The sequence below is a fragment of the Gymnoscopelus braueri genome (assembly GCF_963280865.1).
Source record: "Gymnoscopelus braueri genome assembly, chromosome: 9".
NCBI classification, from domain to species: domain Eukaryota; kingdom Metazoa; phylum Chordata; class Actinopteri; order Myctophiformes; family Myctophidae; genus Gymnoscopelus; species Gymnoscopelus braueri.
In genome coordinates this window covers 32,237,193-32,254,584 of record NC_137610.1, presented here as the reverse complement: position 1 = coordinate 32,254,584, position 17,392 = coordinate 32,237,193, and the positions used below count along the sequence as shown (strand labels likewise).

The 17,392-nt window shown below is 42.2% G+C and overlaps 1 protein-coding gene across 2 annotated transcripts in view; it reads right to left on the bottom strand.

Moving 5' to 3' along the window:
* Positions 1-1,105: 1,105 nt before the first annotated feature.
* The window catches only part of atp2b1b (ATPase plasma membrane Ca2+ transporting 1b), a gene marked incomplete at both ends in the record, with an annotated part of 32,098 nt that continues 15,811 nt past the window's right edge, over positions 1,106-17,392 (bottom strand). For both annotated transcript variants that reach the window (XM_080437324.1, XM_080437325.1), the window contains 14 exons: positions 1,106-1,453; positions 5,078-5,266; positions 5,717-5,824; positions 6,007-6,218; positions 8,549-8,762; positions 8,842-9,033; positions 9,512-9,618; positions 9,717-9,804; positions 9,900-10,079; positions 10,984-11,221; positions 13,057-13,298; positions 13,870-14,112; positions 14,414-14,628; positions 15,314-15,460. In XM_080437324.1, coding sequence (XP_080293450.1) covers positions 1,106-1,453; positions 5,078-5,266; positions 5,717-5,824; positions 6,007-6,218; positions 8,549-8,762; positions 8,842-9,033; positions 9,512-9,618; positions 9,717-9,804; positions 9,900-10,079; positions 10,984-11,221; positions 13,057-13,298; positions 13,870-14,112; positions 14,414-14,628; positions 15,314-15,460 — 2,723 coding nt within the window. The remainder of the gene's footprint in view (positions 1,454-5,077; positions 5,267-5,716; positions 5,825-6,006; positions 6,219-8,548; positions 8,763-8,841; positions 9,034-9,511; positions 9,619-9,716; positions 9,805-9,899; positions 10,080-10,983; positions 11,222-13,056; positions 13,299-13,869; positions 14,113-14,413; positions 14,629-15,313; positions 15,461-17,392) is intronic.

The following is a 17,392-nucleotide window of genomic DNA, read 5'->3' as shown; positions in this document are numbered from 1 at the left end:
CAGCAAACCGGAATGTTTCAATAAAAAAGCACAGCCAAATTAATGGACAAGATAAGAAATCAATGGGCATATAGTGGTTTCAAAGTGAACGCATCTCAACCTCTATGCTGATGTGGAACTTTTCATATTATCACTGTACTGTATGTGTAAGAAACAATTAACTGGCAGACCTAAACATATATTTGTGAAATATCACCCTGGACATTTAAGAAATTGAATGTAGAGGTTTTTGTCACAACAACCTATAACTGTGGTTTTTATTTCATTTTTTTTTTTCATTTTTACAAAAATCCTAAAGTCCAACAATCCACTTACTTTAAACAGTTTTGTCTATGAATAAATAACGTGAAATAATACATACATTTTCCCTCCCTCTCTCAACTATATCATCTTCCACTGAAGATTAAGTTAACTTTGGACCTAGCTTGAACAACAATGACAGGAATATTTACAGTGTTGAGATATACCAGCATGGATATCTGCGTATCTTTTGGACCCATACACATTTTTCTTTTCTCTCTAAAGCCTGATTTATACTACGTTGTATGATGGTGTTGTACACAGTAAATACAGATCACAGTAAATCACAAATCTTCACGGATGTGGTGCGTTGTAAGCTTGTAGATACATTTTCAGTCTGTGACGTCTGCTGCACAACCATTTTTTGTTGTACTGTAGAGAATTCTAAAGGCTAGAAATTAGTACCAAATAGAACCTGCATGGAAAATAGACCAGTTACAATAAAAGCTGTTCTTTCACAATATACAGTTATGCTTATCATCCAAGATAACTATTTGTCTAAACACCATTAAGAAAAGTCCTATCCTTTCAATTTGCCTCCGCTTAGCACCCTTTCATGACACAAACAAATCAAAGCCAAGTAGGAGGAGTTCGGGGGGCGGGTGCACAGATAACAAAATACAGTATGACCTGTAAAACCCAAGCGGGTTGTCCAAAACGTTTGCTGTTCTCAAGTCCAGAACAAGCCAAACTTTCAAGTGCTTTCTTGACGGCCAACTCTGCATAGTTCATGCTGGCTTAGATAAGAGTTAGTGTCGCTGTGGGCTGAGAGACTTTAGTAGGCTACCCTTTGAACATGCCCTGTTCAAAGGGAGGTCTCCAGGCTGTGCAGCGGGCTGCCAGGTGTGATCAGACCAGGCTTTGTGCCATCCCTGTGGAGAGGATTAATCCGATCGACAGCATTATTGTTCTGATTGGGCGATGATGGGTTAGCAGAGACCGGGTGCATACGTGGTTGTTGAACGATGGAGTTTCGGTTGGTCGGGGCCTCGTCCTCGCCCTCCACCTCGTCAATGAGGGGGATCTGCGTCTGGGAGTCCTCGATGCGGAACTCTGGGTGGTTCATGAAGTTGTGGATGGAGTTGCGTGACTCTGGGGTCTCCAGGCCATCATAGGGGGACATGGTGTCTCGGAAGGCATTGACCACGCGGATCTGAGGAGTTGAACAACACACACACACACACACACACACACACACACACACACACACACACACACACACACACACACACACACACACACACACACACACACACACACACACACACACACACAGTTAGAACCAGGGAGGAATTGGGGTGGGAGGTTGGTGGTGGTGGGGGGGGGGGGGGGGGGTGTTCAGGTAGGAACTGCTTGGAAGATGGGGGTATTGGGGGCGTGGGCTTTCAGGTAGAAAGAGGCTAAATGCCTGAAGTGCGTATTATTCTAGCACAGTATTTACAATTTAGGCATTTATTAGTCCAGTCAACATCTGGTTTGACCTAGGGAAAATTGCAATAGTAATTATTGGGACATCCAAAAAGCATATATATACAAGGTAAATTCCTGTGCACTGTGACCAGCCAAGGGAGAAGCAGTTATGTCCTTGATGACAGCGCAGACTGTAGTGCCGCAAACGCAAACTGACTTCAAATGGCAGCACACAGTATGGTGACCATCTCTTTTGAAATGGAAATAACAATCTTTATACATTTCTCAACCTATATGTGCAAAACCGCCTCGCAAAGGACAATGTTTCAGAGAGGGTCCTAAAATCCTTCTACTCTGCTACCATTCAGAGCATCCATTTCGCTGCTTGTCCTTGCATGAGTGAACCTTTTTTTAACCTGAATGCTGGTGTAACTAAGATTCACAGGGATATATATTTCTTTACACCTCTATATACTGTAGCTTTAACCTTTTCGCGTCTATTCTTCTTACACTAAATTCATGGTCATCAAAAAAACGAATAATGAGCTGGTAGACGTTTACAGCATTAAACTGCAGGGCTGAAACTCTTTGGATCAGAGCTTCTCAATACATTAAGATGAAGGGGGTCATTTCATTCAGTGTTATCCAATATATTGCTTATTTCATCTTTAAAAAATGTAATGTAACATATCGACAAGGAAAATTGTTACAGGGCAAGTAAGGACAATTTTATTTTTTGTGTGAGATATTAAAATCACATCAGGTTGTCATAATCTTATGTGAACAGAAAATACAGAGGTAGAGGCTGTTATGTCTGTGGCATCATGAAGCTGGTTGGTTTAGCTGGAGAGATAAGATCAGGTAGAACACGGGTTCCATAGTCTCTCGAGACTGATGGCTCACACAATTTTCAAATGCTAGGATCAGTCTGTACATCAGACACGTTGACAATGTGTAGAAAATAAAGCACATAATAAATGCTACTGGAAATCAAATTAGTTGAAACATATCTAGATAACTGCAGACATTTTGATTAAAAAATATATTTTAAAGTATATTTTTGTGAACAGATATGACAAGCAGATGACAGCTTTCTGGCTATTTCAGGCTATTTTTGAGTCAGTGTGGTGCACACACACACTAAATGTGCACTAGTACACCGTTGAACGAGACACAAAGATCATGTGCGAAGTGACCACTTTTGGCTCATAAATGTTCACTACATTACCTAATGATTCCTGCAGTAAGAGAGAGTGTTTTTGGGCCGCCGCAGTATTAACTACTGACGGACCGGATTTATATCAAACGTCTTCTCTAAATTGAGAAAAGGATCATCACATCCTATTGAAGGAAATCCTTTACTGCTGTAACAAAAATTGCAGATCTACAAGCTTGTGAGCTTGTAGATCATCAGAGCCACTGATGTAGAGCACGATGTAGAGCACAGACCTCCGCCATTCTTAAGCAGTGTGGCACACAATCTCTAAGTGTAAAATTTGGCAGAATAATTATGTATTGGGGTACTAGTACCCCAAATACAGAGGAAGACATTAATATCCTTTGTAAAAGTTTTTTATTGGAAAGATTGACCCCAAATTTAGGCAAAGATCCAAGGCCCTCCAATATCAACATAATTTTACAGAGACCGCACCAATCTACTGTACAATTGTGATTTCTCCTGGGTTCACGGGGTTGGACCCTTTTGTACTTTTTTGACTGACTGACTGTGCTATTAGCAGACACTCTTAGGGCAGGTACAGACTGTAGGACTTTAAAGTGGTCGGGGGGTCATCTGATCGTTAAGCATTACACACTGCAGGAGTTTATTTCTTGAAATCGGCTGTCATATATCGTTGTGGTTTTCACACTATAGATTGATCCCCGACCAGGGATTACACACTGTAGGATAGTTCACTAGGATGCTATCTCCAGAGTCAGACCCAATACATACATTTGTGTTTATTCCAATTCATTTTAATCGACGTATCCCGTGATATGCCTCTCTCCCTCTCCCTCTCCCTCTCCCCCTCTCTCTCCCTCTCTCTCTCGCACGTCAAGTGCGCTGAAGTCAGTGACAGCGTTGCCATGTCCGCTTATTATAAGCTTTATAATAGATTATTTTTCTGTAAAGTTGCTTGAAAGTGTAGTTGCTTTTTTGGCCTTGTTTCCTAATTTTCATGGGAAGGACCCCCAAATTAATAATAATAATTAATTGTCCGCAGAGGCGCAGACGACCTCCCCCTTCTGAAAATATGTTGTGCCATAGACCCCCATACAAGAGCTGTGTGGATTTGGAAAATATTCCACAAATTCCCCCCCCCCCCCCCCCCAAATTTCTTCTTTAAAAATAGCCTATCTACAACGTGAGCTTGTAGATCGTCTATTTTCAAGTATCCAATGTATCTGTAGATAGGCTTAAAGTGCTCATAGTTGTTGGGCTTGTTTTCACAAACCTGGTTGCTTATTTCTCTCGCAAAATCTGGCAACACTCACAGTCAGACAACGACTCACACACACACACACACACACACACACACACACACATCGCTCGCTCGCTCTCTGTGTCTTTCTCTCTCTCTCTATCTCTGTGCAATAGTCTCAAATAAACAGCCCCCTTCGAGCATGCTCGCTCACTCTCATTCTGTTTTATAATAATGTTTAACTTAATACAGGACTGGACGGTAACTATGAGGGGGATCTGTTTGTTGTGGACCTTCCATAGCCACGGTGGCTGTAATGTGCTCTCATTGGCTGTAGCGTTCATCTCTTTGCAAGGTGGTCTCAGCTCCTTTCATACTGTACGATATTGTCTGCTGTCCTGTCTGGGACAGAGCTGAATATCTAACATGGTAGTTATCTGAAAACGGTCGGAAAGCCGTCGCAGAGCGGATAATCGCGGCCACATCGTCTCGCGGAACCTTTCACACAGAGCGAGCATTAGCTCGCCGATCAAAGGCCGATCTGTGTCAGATCGGGAGGTTTTGTCGGCGAGCGCTAAAAAAAATGTCGGCGACAGCAATATCGGACGAAATATCCTGCAGTGTGTACCTGCCTTAAATCAGAGCAATTTATAAGTACGAGATCAGCGTAAATGGCATAAATCCTAAACACATGAAAAAGCTGGGTTCAGCAACAACAACAAAAAAGATGTCAAAACATGGCTGCATTGGGGAAATAAACTCCTCTGACATTCTAACCTGTGCATGTTACATCTTATAATGTAAGATTTTAATTTATTTTGCTAAATATTTCAGTTCAAATATGTCATTTTTGTTGAGCAACGCTTGTCGAAAGGGTCAAACGACAAACTATAGATGAATCCTTAGTTGTACCCCAGAACAAGTTGCCTTGATGACTGCTTCCATACCTGAGTCTGGATCCTGTTGAGGCCTCGGCACCACAGCACCTGTCCTCTTCTCATCTCCATCTCACCATGGTCGATCTCATCCTGGTCCTGCATCTCCTCCAGCTCCTCCTCCGGGATCTCCTCCTGCTGGGTTCCATGGCCTGCCGTCTTCAGGAACTTCAGACGGCTAGTGGGGATGGTGGTGACCACCTGGGAACACGGACAGATTTAGAGATTTGTTCATGTGATAAATAATATATCTTTGAACAGTTTCTTTCTTTCTTTTTATTTTCATTTGAAGTTTTACTGTAGATAAGTGGTTCTCAACCTGTGCGCCGTAAGGATATTGCAAGTGGGGGCCCAAATAATTGAACTAAGATTTCTATGATAATATAATATTCATTCACAATCGATTGACTGATCATAAAAATCTATTTTACAATAGTATTAAATAGAAAATGAAATGACATTTTCTATAATGAGTATTTTGTTACTACTAGCTGTATCTTTTTGTCTGTATCTGTGCTGCTGTAAAGCCATGATGACTATTCCCCTGTGGGATCAATAAAGGTCTATCTGTATTTATCCACGCAGCGCTTCTTTCCTTTGTCAATGCTATCTGACACAGGATTATAAAATGTATAATTATTATTGCCTCACCTGTCCCCACAGAAGAGAACCAACCCCGAAGAACACACACCAAACCCACTGGTCAATGGAAAGACGGACACAGCTGAAGGGTTTACCGCCAAACTGCACGATAACAAACTAGAACACAAGACACCAAGTAAAAGAGAGAAATGATTATTGATTGTGAATAGGATTTCATACACAAAACACTACAAGCCTAGTCTAGCACAATGTTTATTCCATTCTTATAACTCTTATTGTCAATAACAATACATTATAATTTAATAATTGTTGTATCCTGCAAGGTAAATATACTTCACCTGTATAATAAATGTTCCGAAGACGATGGAGCAGAAGATGGGGTTGTTGAAGATGCCGTCAAAGACGTTCCTCTCGCCGTGGATTTTGCGGGCGTTGATCTCATTGAAGATCTGCATCAAGACGAAGGTGTTGAAGACTATGGTGTAGTGTTCGGAGGGCGGGGCGTGGAGCGGCGCGTTCCTGCCACTGTCAATGTCAAAGATCCTCTCACCTGTGAAGGAGATGAAAAATGAATTACACTTCATGTTGGGAAGAAACACAGGGAAGAATATTTTAGTTTTTTAAGTTTATGGTAAGAATTTACTATGCAAAGCTAACTTTGCCATCATTAGTGTGATGTTCAGCAAATGTTGATAGAATAGAATAGACTTTATTTGCCATTTGCACAAGTGCATAGGACATTTTGGAGCTCAGCTCCCAGGGTCAGCATTTTAAAAGAAGACAGAAAGTACAGACAAGACAGAGAAAACATACAGTACATCCTACAATCCCATCACACTCTCCAAAAGGCAAATATCAAATATCATAAATAAGTCATAGTCTAAACTAGAAAAAGTGCTCCTCGGAGCACAAGTCTCCGCCAGGTCAGGTAGATTATTGTGGCCTCCTGGTGGCGCTATAATAGGCCAATGTGAAAAGGGTGGCATTTCTTCCTCGGCCTAGTGGGAATGTGCGTGCAAAATTTCACAGAAATCGCACACTGCGTTCATGATTTGAGGAATTTTGTTCACAAGGGACCTATCCTGCAAACTTTGGAAGGCAATGTTAGCCAAGTCGGATGGAATATGAAATATCGGACACATCCATGTTGATCACATGACTATAGAGATACTGTATACCGATTTACGTGATTTTTGGACAGAATCTGAAGGAGTAAGAGCAAAAAATGTGTATTACGAAACTCAGCCACCTGGTGGCGCTCTAAAAGGTATATGTGAAAAATGCAGGGCAAAGGTTCTTCCTTGGCCTCTAGGGAGTGTGCGTGCAAAGTTTCACACAGATTGGTGCAGTTATAGCTAAAAACGTGAATCGGCCTGTTATAGCGCCACCATGAGGCTGATGTGAACGTTTTCAAGTGGCATTTCTTCCTGGGCCAAGTGGGAATCTCTGTGGAAAATTTCACGGAAATCGCATGTTGCGTTCATGATTTGAGGCATTTTGTTCAAAATGTACCAATCCTGTAAACTTTGGAAGCCAATTTTAGCCAATCATGATGAAATATGGGAAATCAGACAGATCCGTGTTGATCACATGGCTATAGAGATACTGTGTACCGATTTGCGTGGTTTTTGGACAAAATCTGTAGGAGTAATAGCAAAAAATATGTTTTGCAAAAGTCTGCCTCATGGTGGCGCTATGACAGGCTGATCTGAAAAATGTGGGGCAGAGGTTCTGCTGTGGCATCCAGGGAGTGTGTGTGCGCAGTTTCACAGCGACCGGGCCAACGGTGGCGGAGATTAGCTGGTCACAGACAGAAGGACGGACACACACACGGACGGACGGACGGACGGACGGACGGGGGGCAAAACATACTCTCTCCCATGCCTATCTAGCCTGGTAAACCCTCCCTCCGGAAATCTCATTTCTATTTGATTCCTGGAGTGAGTCTGGCATGAACCGCCTTTCTGCAATATTGGCTGTGTATGCCAAACGGCCGAGCCTATCAGCGTCGTCGCTCATTGTTCTGTGATTGACAGCTTACGTTGGCCAATCAGGTGGCGAGTTCGAGTGAGCCCAAAACACGAACGGCAGCCATCTTTTTCTTGTGCGCTATATTCTCCGTTATTTTTTTACTTCAAAAAGCTCTCTAACTTCTATTTTGAGGCACGGAATTTACTTATAAGATATCGTTTGGATAGAATTTAGTTGTTTAACTTCATATATGTGGTCAATTAATCATGACAAAGCCTATTTAAAAATAAAAATTTAGAGAACCGGTAGGGGTGGGCAGTGACACTCATGTATCCGAATAAGGCAACCCATTTTCGGCATGGCTGTCTCAAAAGTTTCGTTGCGTCACATTAAGACTGGTGAACTGCTGATTGGCTGAAGGGGGAAAATTATCATTGGCTGAAGGGGTTGTCAGTCAACGGTATTACTCCCGCCCAACTCCAGCACAGCCAATATTGCAGAATGGCGGATCAGGCCAGACTCACTCCTGAAATCAAATGGAAATGAGATTTCCGGAGGGAGGGTTTACCAGGCTAATGCCTATCGGCCTATAGCGGAGACAATTACTGATGACTTGTGCAACTACGCCACCTGTTGGAGACCGCTATAAGCAGTCAGTTCATTCATTCAGTCAGCCCAGTATGCAGCAGCACTTTGTATGAGCAAGCTCGTTAATAAAGCCCATTGAACGCACGTCGTTGTATGCCTGGTGTATGATCACACAATACAAACATCACAATTGGTACCCAAAACATTTGTTTTGGGTCCCACAAGATCCCAGTCCCAATACAGGGCTCTAGTATGCACTTTCAAGACCCATACTGTAAGTATTTCTAGACAATGCATGGAAAAGTAACAGCAGCAACTAACCAGCAAAGAGCAGAGTGAAGATGATGGTGAGCTGGTAGACGGCATGTCCCAGAATGTTCTTCATCATGGTACGGGAGATAAGGGGCTTGTTACGCCCGTAAGGCTTCCTCAGGAGGAGGGCTTCAGTGGGGGGCTCGGTGGCCAGAGCCAGGGAAGCTAACGTATCCATAATTAGGTTGACCCACAGCATTTGAACGGCTTTCAATGGAGAGTCCTACAAAAAGGATTTTCTATCAGATATTTGCAGTGTATGACAGGAACTTTGACCAGGTTATGAACCATCTGTGTCTCACCTGAGTGATACAGGCTCCAGTGAAGGCTACAATGACGGCCACCACATTGACAGTCAGTTGAAACTGGAGGAACTTGGAGATGCTGTCATAGACATTGCGTCCCCACATTACTGCCTTGACGATGCTGCTGAAGTTGTCATCAGTCAAGATGATGTCAGACGCCTCCTTGGCTACATCTGTGCCTGCAATGCCCTGTGGGTGAAGAGTGTCAGGTCAGGTTAGTTGATATTTGTCCCCCTGTCACGGCGTATCCGTGCACGAATGACATGACACCACCTCGACACTCGCCGTAGGATTTTTGATTATCAGTGTCAGATATATTTAGATGTATTGCCCTTCCACCCAGTATACCAACAAGACAAACATGAATATGAATCATGTTAATGATTCCTGTTATTGTAAAAAAAATATTAATTAATGACCTATGGAGAAACTTAGTCAAGATTTAATAATAAGGAAATATTTGTTGTGGCTTAATCCAAGAAGGACTACTATGTAAAAATGCATATCTACGATATAAACTTGAAGTTGTGGCAGGCAGTGTCTGTCTGTCTAGTGGGCGAGTAGACAAGCTCATAATGTGTCACATTGCAACGGGCTCTAGTGTAGGCTTTACACGTAAGCAGCAATGCATTGCATTGCTGTACAGTATGTGTTGTATGGTACCTACCATGGCAAAACCAACATCTGCTTTCTTCAAGGCAGGGCCATCATTTGTTCCATCTCCTGTTACGGCCACCACCTGTCTCTGTTCCAACACTGTGCTATCAATAATACCTGTGGACACAGTGAACATTCTTAGATTCACTTGGCTTTATCACATTTGCCATTGAATTCCAAAGGAACTTTGATGTGGAACAGCCAAAAACCCATACCTTTCACAAGAGTATGCTTATCTGTCGGAGAGGATCTTGCAAGCACACGAAGTTTTGGCCAAATCTTGTCAAGGCGCTCTTGTTCAATCTGTGGGAAAAAAACATTTGCGGTTTAATAGTGCATAAGAAATATTTATAAAATTAGATCAGTTCCATCTCAATTTAGAACAAAACCTACTGTACCTCCCCAAGCTCATTACGTATCCTTCTGTTAAACTCCTTGCCATCCATACAGAGGAAGTCATCCCCAGGGTGCAGGATGCCACACTTGAGAGAAATGGCACGGGCTGTGTTTATGTTATCTCCGGTGACCATGCGCACCGTGATGCCAGCACGCTGGCACTTCCGAATTGCATCTGGCACCTAACATGGAAAAAACAACAACCAAAGACTGACTTTAATCAATCAATCAATCAATCAATCAATCAATCAATCAATCAATCAATCAATCAATCAATCAATCGTCAAATTTGATTTAAATAGCACGTTTTGTACATTAGAATGCAATACAATACACTTTAAGAATTATATTAAGAGATTTTAATACATTAAGAATTATGTGCACAGACAAAAAATAGGTCATGATAAAATAACAAGGCCTTTTTAAACATTACAACAACAACAACTACTACTACTACTACTAGTACTAGTATTACTACTACTTGATGTTAATGTCGAAGTGTCCTTCAGCAAGACACTGAACCTCTAACTGCTCCCAATGAGCAGGTTGGTGCCTTGCGTGCGTGCGTGCGTGCGTGCGTGTGTGCGTGCGTGCGTGTGTGCGTGCGTGCGTGTGTGTGAATGGGTGAATGTAATGCACATTGTAAAGTGCTTGGCCCCCTAAATTATTATTATCATTGCCTTTTTACAAATAGTTTGAAAAATACTCAAATCCCTAGAAACAGACTATAATTATTTAGTAATCTGCGTGAAACATTCTACACACAATCTAAAATCCCAGTAAAAGAAACGCTTGTATCTCAATAAATTAAGCTTCCATGAGCCAATGAATATTGTAGAGGGTGTGGCTTTACTGGCTTCTCACAAAAAGGCAAATAAAACAAATCCTTTACACCACACAACTTTGCATGCTCATCAGCAAATGCAAACTTCTTACAGTGGTATAAGGGCATGCCAATGACAACTGTAGGAACATGAAGCTGTGCTGTCGCTGTGCTGACCACTAGAACATTGTAAGTAAGTAGCAGTATATCACATTTCAAAATGTGAAACAATAATGTGTTGTATTCAGCCCTGTGCGTCATACCTCAGGCCTGACGGGGTCCTCAATGCCCACCACACAGATACAGGTGAGGGCCGTGAGGATGTCTGTTTCGTTGTCCCAGTCAGGTTCTCCATCTGCCAGGGGGAAGTCACGATAGGCCAGGCAGATGGTCCTCAGGCCCTCCGAGGCCATGGGCTCGATGACCTTCGTCACCATGTCATCTCTGTCCCGAGGCTTGAACACCTTGGCCTCGCCACTGGCTGTGAGGACTCTACAGCATCTGGGAGGACGAAAGGAAGCTTTGTATCAGCCGATGAAGTTGTAATACAACAAGACAGAGTCTAAAGGCCCTGCAAGCAGACCCTAGTGTCCATACTGCTCCTTACACTCAAATGGAAATGGCACTATAGGAAAAGTCGTGAGTGATGCACTAAAATCAGTAGGGTTCATCCTGGAACCAGCCTATTAAATCATGATGTATCTTATGTGAAAGTGGAAATTTTGGGCAAATTGTGGTGGTAGAGGAAAGGCCATGGGGTCACTAAAATCAGTAGGGTTTATCCCCTGAAGGTGCACAGAAATTCCATCCATCTCTAGACAGTGATTTTGTAAACACGTTGTTTAAGACCAAAGAGGTGAATGGACTGACCAACAGAGTGAGGGAGTGACCGACCAACCATCAAGCAATAATTTCAGAGGAACAAAGTGATCCTAAAATTGTGTTGTGCGATATTCTCACAGGGTCACTAGCAAAGAATAATTTGAATGCATTAAGTATTCTGTGATTTAATGCTGAATTAATGGGCGAAGACAGCTCGGAGGATCATTGGTGCCTCTGTCCCCTCTCTCTTGGAGCTCTATACAGAACGCTGTGCCCGAAGAGCCAACAGCATCATAAGGGACCCCCACCACCCTGTTTGTTCTCCTACCCTCTCAATGCCCTACTTCCTGGTCTGGGTTGATGTGAAGGGATAAACGTAAAGCAATCCAGAGATTGATTTACTTTTACTGATGTTATTGGAGAATCCATCAGACCACATATTATAATTTTCCACAACATAAAACTTTGATAACTTTGATGTTAAATTAAAAGTATCTGTAATTAGGATGCTTATAAGAAAACATATTCTTTTTAGGTTCATGTCGGTTGTATTCCTCAGGTTGCTACTTGCTAGGAGTACAGGAGTATTAAGGCCAAAACGAGCAGGGTGCTGAACAGCTTCTTCCCGAATGCAGTGAGCTGCGCGCCCTGCCAATGCCTGCTCGCTGACTTTACTTTCATTATTATGCTCAAGGCAAAAAAAATCACTTTATGTCAAGTGGAGAGGACAACAACAACATCACATAGGCTAATCATTATGCTCATTTATGAATCCGATATATAGAATATTGACGATCTACAGGCTCGGAACGTGTCGTGATGCTTGTGGATCGGCTGTTTTTGGCAAGCAACACCAGCTGGATTCCCTCACGGGTCGTGGGGATCCCCGCAAGTGAATCTAGCTTTCTCATATTATCTTCAGGACACAGAACTGAAAATCTGCGGTTCAAAAAGGTGCATTGAACCGTGCAGGGCGCAGGTTTTAAACCGAGAACCACTGCACCGGTAGTATAAAACCAATTGAGAACTGCTCTGAAAGTCACCATTTAACCTATAACAAAAAGCCTATAAAGTATATGAATCCTATTATATTCCCATAATAGTTGCATTGAAATTCAATGCAAGTACAAAAAAAAATCTTTTGAGACACCAGTCATCACTGGAAACTAGCAGGACACTAATGTTGTCAGTTTTGCTGATATTTCACATTTGACAGATGTTTTAAACCAAAGCGCCTCAAAGTACAAATCCAATAAGCTGCTTTGATTTGCCTCCTCCTCTGGTCGGGACTCATTATAATGCTCCCCCCCCCCCCCCCAAAAAGAAACTTCAAATATTTATTCAAAAATTATGTATGTTGCTATATACTGTACATAGCAACAAGAACCCCAAAAGGGGTTCCCATCCTGAAAGGTATAGTTACAAACAAGGGTTCCTGCCCAAAATGGGTTAAAAGGAAAGTAAAAAAGGAAAGAATTTGACATTTGAAAGCCACCAATACTTAGGACACCTACTTCTTGAGCAGGATCTCGGAGGCTCCCTTGCTGTACATACGGTAGCTGCCATCAGCGTTCTTCAGAATGGTGCTCATTGACTTGCGGGCAGAGTTGAATGTATAAACCTTGAAGAGTTTCTCCTCAGGGATCTCATTGCGAATTTTCTGGTAATCGCGGCGCAGGTCCAGGGCGAAGCCCAGCAAGGCACATTCTGTCTTGTTTCCAATCTGTCGTGGGAGACCACCTTCTTTCTCTGGAGGCTGAAACCAGGAACCAGGGAGAATGCATTAATGATTCATGATTTTTCAGTTGTGAATAATCTATTACTGCCATACTCCTGAACTTTAACACACAAAGGGTAGTGTCTAATAGATGGTAGAGAAGAGAAAATGATGCATATCAACAGTTTTCAGTTTAGCTTACTGGTAGAGCTATTGTCACCTAGCAAGTAGCAACCTGAGGAATACAACCGACATGAACCTAAAAAGAATATGTTTTCTTATAAGCATCCTAATTACAGATACTTTTAATTTAACATCAAAGTTATCAAAGTTTTATGTTGTGGAAAATTATAATATGTGGTCTGATGGATTCTCCATTAACATCAGTAAAAGTAAATCAATCTCTGGATTGCTTTACGTTTATCCCTTCACATCAACCCAGACCAGGAAGTAGGGCATTGAGTGTCATCTTGCTTTCCTCTACTCTCTTTGGCCCTAATTTATGTGCTGAGCTCTTCTGTCTGAATTTAAAGCTAGTCCTATAACAGCTCATGCCAAATACTTGAAGTAACTAATGCTTCCTCAATGGAAAAGCACTTCTAAAACTCACCAGGATCTTAGTGGTGTAGGCGCAATTGACCCCAATACCCATGATGAGCACATCGAGGATCTTGTCCGGAATGAGGTCGGGTTCCGGAACCTTCCTGTAGTGGCGGTCTCCGAGGTAGGCCTGCACCACCGTCATGCGGTTCATGGTGAGCGTGCCGGTCTTGTCAGAGCAGATGGCCGTGGCGTTACCCATGGTCTCACAGGCGTCTAGGTGACGCACCAGGTTGTTGTCTTTCATCATTTTCTGAGGGAGATCAGGAGAACAATATGTGTGTTACACTAATTCCTTGTTTAATTCATACACAAAAGCACAAATGATTCCATAAATACAGTCGACTACACACAAGATATAAGAAAATGATGATATATAAACAGATCTATGGACTGCCACTGAATCGACAAGAAGACTGCAGACGGGACCTTTTTGCTCTGACATAACTCAAGCAGCTCTGTGTCTCAGGCTGGTACAATCTGCATTCCTTCAGTCGGATTAGCAGACCCTAACCCCACATTTTCAAAAACAACAACACATTGTTTAATTGTACCTTAACTGAATATGCCAGTGAGATGGTGACAGCAAGGGGAAGGCCCTCGGGTACAGCCACTACCAGTACTGTTACACCTATGATGAAGAACTTGACCATGAACTGGATGTAGACAGGCAAACATTCTGGGACATAAGGTAGACCCTGAATCCAGAACGTGTCCAAGAAGAACAGAGAGATGAGGATAATGACTGTCAACCCCGACATGAACAGACCTGGAGGAAAGAGACATAGTGAGAGAGAGACCACAATGAGCTTACATTTCTACGTCAAGTAAACAATAGTAAGAAGATTGATGGTTAAAGCTACAGCTCCAAGACAATACTGAAATTGTAACAAAGAAACAAATTGTAACAAAAATAAGTGGTGGTCTACTAAGCCTCTTCAGTACGCTACTCCTGTTTCAACCTTAAAGGTTTCATGACATTCAGTTTTACAACACACTAAAAGTATTTATCATGGTCCTTCAAACGTGTATTAAAAGTTTTAATTGAAAAATCCACTTCAGTGATCCATGGCAGGAATGGATAGGGGAGGGGAGGGGCGGAGAGGAGAGGGGGCGGAATTAATGGACTGTGACATCAAAGTCCAGGGGCCAATCACAGATTACTTTTCAGCCTAATTATTCAGAAAACCCCAGACCACAGAAAATCCACTGAATGTTCAAAGTTCTGTTTTTTGGGGTCTAATTGAGGTCATAAAATCCCCCCAAAAAAACATTTTAAAAAAAAAAGTGAAAATGAATGTCATAGGACCTTTAATACATTATACTGAGGGAAATATTAGTGTAGACTTTATCACCAACTTATTTTTTGCTTGAGTCAAAGGTTCAGGGTTCACTTTATACGCTGAGCGAAGTTTTGGAAAACAAAGCACCTATATAGGGTTTAGTGTACATACCTGCTTTGCCAATCTGCACGGCTAATTTGGTCAGCTTTCCTTGGAGGACTGATTTTTCCTTCTTTGGTAGTTTGGTTTTCTTCTTCTCTTCTTCTCCATTTTCATTGAGGGGCTCCATTTCTACAGGGGCTCCATACTTGTTTTTTCCTATAAAGGGACAACATTTAGAAGGATGCAGCTTATCACATTGATACCAACATTCCTGATTAGGTACCTGTTTGACTGGATTACATGAATTTAAACAACCTAGTGATGGTGTTGTCACTTGACGAAGACACAGCATTGTGCCTCCATGGTGTTTCGAACTGATGGCCTTTTTGGCGTTTTATCTTTAAATCCATCTTCAATTAATTCACTATGAACACCCAGTTTAACATGGGCTTTTAAGTAGTATGTGTGATTTATCTAGTATAAAACAATGCCCTGTTAGAGAAATCAAAAAGCAACTGGTTGTCCTTGCTACAAACAGATGGGCATTCAGTCTAATCACATTGTCTGTCAACAGACCACATAGCTTGTTTCTGTCTTTGAGAGAAGTCAGTTCGCTCAGGTGCCATCTTGCAAACGCCTTCAGGTAGTAAATATTGACTAATAACACAAGACTCTTAATGGGGATTCATTTCACATGCGGCTGAAGGTGAGTAAGTTAAAATTTACTCACAGTACATTAAAATAACTGGATGTAGGGAGCGTGCTGAGTAACAACATCGGGCTTATTAATTGACAAAATTCTATGTTCCTTCTAGTAGGCAGGTTGTGAGCTACAAGGCTAGATTCTTTGAAGCAAGGGAAAATATGAACAGGTGCATTTTTCATACAGCAGCTATAATAGTCTCGCTTTCCTCGTTCACTATAATTCCATGTGACATAACAGTTAAGTCGGTGGCAGAGACACCTGAGAGATGAGCCTGCCTGGCTAGCTGGCACACACTATAAATCCTATTCAATCCATGACATTTCATTCCATTCAATTCAGTTCAATTCGATTATAGCTCGGTACAAGGCTGTTACTGTCAGTTGGACGGATAAGGAGTAGTGGTAAAAAGGAAAAGGAAAAAAGGAGTGTACCAAGTATATACCCTCGGGGTCTCTGGTCAACGATTCGGTGAACGATCTAACTTGAATTGAGGACAAACCTCATACCCTGTAATAAGGTCCATCTCAAAGCATGCTGGGATTATGTTAATATGTTGATAGAGACAGCTCAGTGGCCTTGTGGTTATAGTGTCTGCCCCAGAGGTTGGGGTTCAATTGACCCTTTGTCAGCCTTCTGATTGGTCCCCTACTGACTAACCAGTAGGCTCTTTCTGCCTTGTTCCGCCCTGGTTCCGCCTTTTGGTTATTTATGTTGAATTTCAGAATTTGATAAAACATAATTTTTGGAGAAAAAAAACACGATATGCCCAGGCACTATACTGCACCTGAGATGTTATTTTTTTACGGACACCAAGTTTAAAATAAGAATTGAATACACAGAATATCAATACGAAGCAACTGAAAAACAGGAGATAGAGAGACCTATGGCACGGGAACCATTGTTTCCCAGGGTTACCTCCTTACTTACAGTACATACGGTATAGACACAGATAGGAGGCGCTGTTCTGTGTGATCCTTAGCAGCAATGGTACTGATTGCTGTTTGGCTCATTGGTCTATAATCCTAGTCTGGGGATTACAGCTCTTTCTTGACTGACATTCTCTACAAGACATTAAACCAAAACATACCCATGGCAACACACACACGCGCACATACACACACACACACACGCGCACACACACGCGCACGCACGCACGCACGCACACACGCACACACACACACACACACACACACACACACACACACACACACACACACACACACACACACACACACACACACACACACACACACAGAAAATGACTCACTCTCACAAGATAATTCATTGAAAATGGTCGTATGGGAGAGAACTAGTACAGGGAATATTGTACTTTGTGAGAGTGATATTTTGCATTAGTGTGTGTGTGTGTGTGTGTGTGTGTGTGTGTGTGTGTGTGTGTGTGTGTGTGTGTGTGTGTGTGTGTGTGTGTGTGTGTGTGTGTG